Genomic DNA, 7,756 nt, shown 5'->3' with positions numbered 1-7,756 from the left:
CACAGCGGCCGGTATTTGTTATGTCTAATGTCATTTCCAGAACCGTCTATGACACGCACTTACTGCATGACGAAGTATTATCGGTTAGCGTTTGACAGCTATAACATGTATGCAAATGACGTGTATATAGCAGAGGTGGTACAGATGTTGGATCCTGTTGTGCTCACAAAGACATGGTTACATAATTCTGTTTTCTGGATCCCGTTCAATTTCAACATCACAGACATTTTATAACTGATACAGATTCACACAGTTTGTAAGTATCCTTATATTTTCATGTTATGTATGCAAAAGGATATTATGTTGTGGTATACACTTGTTCGTTTGTTCCCTGTGTCAGATACCACTGACAATGCCACTATACCAAAGTAGCAGTCTGGTAGCTAAGTATTTTACATGCAACACATGGTGTACTAAAATACGTCATTTAGAAAATAACACACTTCTAAGCTCTGGAACATCAAACGCACAAAATTTTCATACTGGAAAGGCATTTGCATTGGAAGAATGAAATCTTTAGGAGGCCTTACTGTAGCTAGTTTATGGTGTGTGTCTCAATGGACGGTAAAACACAACAAAATGTTTTCGTGCAAAAAATAATTTACTGCTCTTCACATTTTTGTACAGAAGTCACAGATTGTGAGGTATCAACATACTGAGTGGGATCAGGTGAACCATATTCCACTGCCCTGCCTTGTTAGCCGTGGTAGGCGGCCTTGAGAGCAGCGAGAGCCCCAGGACCGGCCAGCAGGCCAGGGGCGGCGACAGCCGCGGGGGCAGCGTAGGCAGGGGCGACGGCAGCCACAGCGGGGGCGGCGACGACAGCGGGGGCGGCGTAGGCGCCGTAGGCTGCGGCGGAGGCGGCGGCGAGGGCGGCGCCGTTGATGGCGGCGTCGCGGGCCCTCGTCTGGGCGACGGCTGTCAGGTGGGCGGCTCTGGCGGCGGCTACGTCAGGGGTGTTGAGGTTGTAGCCGCCGGGCCCGACGACGATGTTGGCTGGGCCGTAGGAGGCGAGGCCGGGGTGGATGCCGCCCACCAGGACAGGGGCGGGCTGTACGGCGGCAGCGAGGCCCGCGGCGTAAGCGGGGGCAGCGACGCCCGCCCCCAGGAAGCCGGGCTTGGCCAGGGCCACGGCCACAACAGCACTCAGGACGATCTGAAACCGGAAGACTGGTGCTGTAGAACACTAATTCTCTCAGTGTATTCATTCTTGGTGACCTTCATATCAATACTTTAAGCCCAACTCTCACGCTAAAAGCTTTTCAAATGGTTCAAATGGCTCTGGGTACTATGGGACTGAACTGCTGAGGTCATCAGGCCCGTAGAACTTAGAACTACTTAAACCTAACTAACTTAAGGACATCACAGACATCCATGCACGAGGCAGAATTCGAACCTGCGACCGTAGCGGCCGCGCGGTTCCAGACTGTAGCGCCTAGAACCGCTCGGCCACTCCGGCTGGCTAAAAGCTGTTCCGTGGATAACAACGCAAGATAGAAATCTGTGTGAGCGTAAGTTGTTTCCTTTTACAGAAGGATAACATTGAGTTGAAAAACCTGATGGCAGCTTATTAATGTGGGGAATGTGCTCTTGTGTGGTGCATGTTGCTGAGTTCCGAATTTGCGATGAATAAAGTTATCGTAAGTGGTATGAGACTGTCGTATGAGGAGAGGGCTGTAGCGATTGTGAATGACGAATACTGTTCACGTAACTAGTATAATATTTTTATAAGGCAATATCTGTAACTAGTTCAAGTGAGCGATGTCGATCGTGCTCTGCGTAGTCGTAAATTATTAGCAAACAATACGCTTCCAGAATGAAATTTTCGCTCTGCAGCGGAGTGTGCGATGACATGAAACGTCCTGGCAGATTAAAACAGTGGTGCGGATCGAGACTCGAATTCGGGACCTTTGCCTTTGGCGGGCAAGTGCGCTACCAACTGAGCTACTCAAGCACGACTCATGCCCCGTCCTCACAGCTGTACTTCCTCCAGTACCTCGTCTCCTACCTACCAAACTTTACAGAAGCTCTCGTGTGAATCTTGGAGGACTAGCAGTCCTGGAAGAAAGGATATTGCGGAGACATGGCTTAGCCACAGTCTGGGGGATGTTTCCAGAATGAGATTTTCGCTCTGCAGCGCAGTGTGCGCCGATATGAAACTTCCTGGCAGATTAAAACTGTGTACCAGACCGATACTCGAACTCGGGACGTTTGCCTTTCGCGGGCAAATGCTCTACCAACAGAGATACCCAAGCACTTGTCCGCAAAAGGCAAAGGTCCCGAGTTCGAGTCTCGGTCAGGCACACAGTTTTAATCTGCCAGGAAGTTTCATATCAGCGCACACTCCGCTGCAGAGTGAAAATCTCACTTTGGAAACATCCCCCAGGCTGTGGCTAAGCCATGTCTCCGCAGTATCCTTTCTTTCAGGAGTGCTAGTTCTGCAGGGTTCGTAGGAGAGAGATACTGGCAGAAGTAAAGCTGTGAAGACCGGGCCGTAGTCGTGCTTCGGTAGCTCAGATGGTAGACCACTTGCCCGCGAAAGGCAAAGGTCCCGAGTTCGAGTCTCGGTCGGGCACACAGGTTTAATCTGCCAGGAAGTTTCATGGATTCTGTTATTTGAACCTAGGCGGATTTACATCACAAAGAGCCACGTAATAGACGCAGTATCGACTCCATTCCGTTGTCAACTCTCTCTTTTCTCAGTGCCCTGCACGATCGAGTGCAGTTGTACGCAGAATAACAGTACAAGATCACTGAATCCGTGAATGTAGATTCTTTTTGTGAAAAATCGTTCAGGTCTTGAGCGTATTCCTAGACGCTGCCCAGTGAACACCACTGTTGTACTACCCCACGGTGAATCGCACTCACCAGGAACTTCATGTTGGTGGTAGAGGTTTCTGGACTGGGTCTGCTGCTGTTGCTGCTGCTGCTGCTGCCGCTGGACTGTGCCGACGTCTGCAGATGACCCGTATATATACGCAGGAGGTCGCCGGCAGAGGTTCGTGAAAGTAGTGCAGCCGACCTTCCGCTGCTCGGCCTGGACCACTGAATGACACCTAGCAGGTATTTGCGCTAGCGCACTCCTGGTGTGCAAGGCAGCTTCCTATACCGTACCAACTTTTATCTGTAACAACCCCTATGGGAGGCTTAAAAATATGTCACGAAACCCCAAGCGTCTCACTTAGGTTTTATATCAGTCGCTACCAGGAATTCAAGTACATTGTGTTCCACTTTCGGTGAGTATTCAGCTGCCAACAGTTTCTGTTATTGTACGTTACTGTTAGACGGTAGGGTTCTGTTTCATGCACTCCTGCTCTAACCGCACGAGCAGGCGTTCTTCACTGCGAACAGAATCGAAACGTTTGAATTCGACGAAGTGTGCCAATCGACGAAGTACTCAATAAACAGACGAGGAAAGGAATATGTTTAAGACCCATACCACATGAAGGGACTGGCTGCGTGAAGTGTAAATTGCGATACTGGCTGTCAGCATTAACCAATGACGTAGTGAATATGCTGCAAACTTCGGAAAAAATTTACAATTATAATTACATAGTATTGGTGATTTTTAAAAGAAAAGTCAGGCTGAAAAACTGCCTATTGGCTTCTGTCTCGGGTTCTTCGGCCGACGTTCATCTGATGATTTTACTGACGTTTCGCCAGCACGAATGGCTGGCATTGTCAAAGCTTCACCCTCCATTGCCGGTGGTGAACTGGAGCCGAGCTCGCGGCCTTAGACTATATGTATCTGGCGCGTCAACGGAATGAATGGACCATCAATCAACACCAGGATCATTGCTGGTTGGGGCCGGTGGAGAAATCGGCTGTGGCAGAGCACGCACTGAGTGAGACCGACCACGTAGTAACATTTGCCGACACGGAAGTTCTGGCTCTAGACATGCACTATCTCACCCGCTTGTTCAGAGAAGCCGTAGAAATACAAAAACACTCCAACAGCTTCAACAAGAAAGAGGAAAGTCTAAAGGTAAACGAATCCAGGCTTCCCGTACTGCAGCGAACGACCGTCGCAGATAGCTAGAAGAGAAGCGCACCGGAAATAACCGCGGAGAAGTCCTCGGACGTTGGCGCGCCAGGTACATATAGTCTGCGGCCGCGAGCTCGGCTCCAGTACACCACCGGCAATTGAGGGGGAAGCTTTGACAACGCCAGCCACTCGTTCTGGCGAAACGTCAGTAAAATCATCAGATGAGCGTCGGCTGAAGAACTCGAGACAGAAGCCAATAGGCAGTTTGTCGACGAGTGACCACGAAAGCCTTAACAATTTTGTAAAAGTCAGGCTGTTTTGATTAGGAGAATTTCCTACTTTGAGAAAAACTAGTACTGGTAAGATGAGTGATATGATAATACTCTTATTAATATGAGAAATATTTATCGCAAATAAATTAAATCGAGTATTGTAAAAGCTATTTACACAGCAGTAACAAACATCAAGGGACGTAGCATAAACCAAAAAAAAAAAGAAAATATCGTCATTAAACAGCAACTAGTATAGAAAAATACCCTTGAGCTATGTGACTCAAGTGACCAACCTGGAAAACCGCTTCTGGTAGCGTGCCACTTCCGCGATTAGGGGAGGCGCGCCGGCCCCAGACCGAATCCGCTCGGCGGATTAAGGGCGAGTGCCGTACCGGCAAGCAAGCCTAGATGTGATCTTTAGGCCGTTTCCCACATTCGAATAAGTGAATACCGGGCTGGTTCCGACGTTCGGCAACAGTTACAGTTTTCGCAGTCATTTTAAATTTTAACACTACACGTAGTATGCCGGGAAACAGATTTTGTCCCGCATTGGAAAGGGTGGTGACACGAAAGTCATAGGGCCACCCTCTCTTTCTAATATAGGCCTATCAAATAATTAACATGACGACCGTTTGAAGATACGGGATAAAAGAGGGTAACAACATGTATTAAGAGCAGGATACCATACACAGTATATTTGTAAAGTGTATGTTTTGTACAAATATACACTTTTTTAAATGGAGATTGACATTAACATTCTAAAAGTAGGGCAAATTAGAATAGCTGTTTTTTGTTGCAGGATTCTACCGCGAATAGTGTGAGAAATATCGTATTTTGAAAAGTTCTCATAGCGACAGTTCTTTGTACCATTCAGTCTGCGTATCGCTAAGTACGGGGTTGTGTGTGGTTTGAGTGCATCACGACTTGCTAGTCATAGCACTGAGAGCGCACAAGTATCACAGCCTCCCAGCAGACCATCTTACACGGATGCTAGAAGACGTTCCCCTCCTCACTAGGAGGAAGCTGTAGTACCAACATGATGCAGTCCATAGTGCACGAACTACTACAGCAAGTCTTCACGATATGTTGCCAAATCGTTGGACGGGACGCAGACGACCTGAACCTAGCCTGCTCCGTTCCTCGGATTTGACGCCACTAGACTTTTTTCTCTGGGGAAAGCTGAAAGACGCTGTCTACAAGGACTTAACTACAACCGATGATATGCAACAACGTATTACTGCAGCCTGCTCAGATATCTCTACTGAAATGCTAGCACGTGTGCAGCAGTCGTTCCACACAAGACTTTCCTTCTGCGAAAATCTCTTCACAAAAGTGAAAGCAGGTAATTTGCAGTTACCAAAACATAAACACAAAACAAAGAACAACACAACAACCTCAAAAGTAGAAGTACTATGATATGGTTGCTGTAAGGTGAAGAAGCATGTCACACTTGAATCTCAAGATGATTTTAGAAACACGTGAAGGAATTTGCACTAGAAACCGCCATAAGCGGACACCCCCATAATATAAGTTTTTCATATTACGTGCATTGTGCTGCTACCTACTGCCAGGTACTCCATATCAGGGTCCTCGGTAGTGATTAGATATCGTGAGAGAGCAGAATGCGGCGCTCCGCGGAACTCACGGGCTTCGAGCGTGGTCAGCTGACATGTTGTCACTTGTGTTATACGTCTGTACGCGAGATTTACAGACTCCTAAACATACCTTGATCCACAGTTTCCGATGTGATAGTGAAGTGGAAAAGTGAAGGGAGACGTAAAGCACAAAAGCGTACAGGCCAACCTCGTCTGCTGACTGACAGAGAGCGCCGACAGTTGAAGAGAGTCGTAATGTGTAACAAGCATACATCTATCCAGACCATCACACAGGAATTCCAAACTGCATCAGGAGCCACTGTAAGTACTATGACAGTTAGGCAGGAGGTGAGAAAACTTATACTTCATGGTCAAGCGGCTGCTCATAAGCCACACATCACGCCGGTAAAGGCCAAACGACGCCTCGCTTGGTGTAAGGAGCGTAAACATTGGACAATTTAACAGTGGTAAAACGTTGTGTGGAGTGACGAATCACGGTACGCAATGTGGCGATCCGTTGGCAGGTTGTGGTATGGCGAATCCACGGTGAACGTCATCTGCAAGCGTGTGCTGTGGCAACAGCAAAATTCGGAGGCGGTGGTGTTATGGATTTGTCGTGTTTTCATGGAGGAGGCTTGCACCTATTGTTGTTTGGCGTGGCACTATCACAGCACAGGCCTACATTGATATTTTACTCACCTTCTTGCTTCCCATTGTTGAAGAGCATTTCTGGGATGGCGATTCCGTCTTTCAATAAGATCGAGCACCTGTTCATAATGCACCGCCTCTGGCGAAGTGGTTACATGACAATAACATCCCTGTAATGGACTGGCCTGCACAGAGTCCTGATCTGAATCCTACTGAATACGTTTGGGATGTTTTGGAACGTGGACTTCGTGTCAGGCTTCACTGACCGAGGTCGATACCTCTTCACAGTGCACCACTCCCTGCATAATGGGCTGCCATTCCCGAAGAAACCTTCCAGCACCTGATTGAACGTATGCCTGCGAGAGTGGAAGCTGTCATCAAGGCTAAGAGTGGGCCAACAACATATTGAATTCCAGCACTACCGTAGGAAGACGTCTCGAACTTGTAAGTCATTTTCAGCCAGGTGTCGGAATACTTTTGATCTCATAAAGAATGTTCTGCTGTGCTATTTTTGTTGTTGCTTGACATCAGGTTGTGTTTTTTGCCGCATGGGTAAAAATTTCGAGTTCTGCATACTTAAGTGTTGTACCAAATATTAATGCTATTCGTTATACACACAGCAAAAAAGTCCTGCATCATCGCGGTTCCCAGAACTCCTGAAGATAGACTTGACTGTGGATATTGTATCACAGACACAGTCCCTTTCATTGTCCTGAGATGTCACTAAACCCGCACAAAGATGTCAACAATCGTGCATGAGCAGCGCCTATAAGACGCAGGGGTTCCGACAGCCGATCAGTTCCACTCATTCCATCAGGAAGGAGGTACACGGCTCGTGCTTTCTGTAGTTCAACCATGCCTAGACGGTCAATACCGCGGTTGGATCGCGTCCGCATTGTTACTTTGTGGCAGGAAGGGCTTTCAACAAGTGAAATGTCCAGGCGTCTCGAAGTGAACAAAAGCGATTTAGCTCTGACATGGAGGAGATACAGAGGGACAGGAACTGTGAATGACATGCCTCTATGAAGCCACCAAAGGGCTACTACTGCAGTGGATGATCGCTACCTACGGATTATGGCTCGGAGGAGCCCTGACAGCAAAGCCACCATGTTGAACAATGCTTTTCGAGCAGGACAGAACGCCGTGTTACTACTCAAACTGTGCGCAATAGGCTGCATGATGATCAACTTCACTCCCAACGTCCATGGCGAGGTTCATGTTTGCAACCACGACACCATGCAGCGCGGTACAGAGGG

At 47.9% G+C, this 7,756-nt stretch overlaps 1 protein-coding gene across 1 annotated transcript; it reads right to left on the bottom strand.

The window, feature by feature from the left end:
- Positions 1-582: 582 nt before the first annotated feature.
- Positions 583-2,925, bottom strand: LOC124606893 (cuticle protein 38-like). The gene is made up of 2 exons (XM_047138990.1): positions 2,869-2,925; positions 583-1,156 (listed from the first exon to the last, which is right to left on the bottom strand). The coding sequence occupies exons 1-2, from the start codon at positions 2,878-2,880 to the stop codon at positions 698-700; spliced, it is 471 nt and encodes a 156-aa protein (XP_046994946.1). The 5' UTR covers positions 2,881-2,925; the 3' UTR covers positions 583-697.
- Between the last annotated feature and the right edge of the window lie 4,831 nt (positions 2,926-7,756).

This window comes from Schistocerca americana, chromosome 3 (assembly GCF_021461395.2).
Source record: "Schistocerca americana isolate TAMUIC-IGC-003095 chromosome 3, iqSchAmer2.1, whole genome shotgun sequence".
In the NCBI taxonomy this organism is placed as follows: Eukaryota; Metazoa; Arthropoda; class Insecta; order Orthoptera; family Acrididae; genus Schistocerca; species Schistocerca americana.
This window is presented reverse-complemented; position numbering and strand designations above follow the sequence as displayed.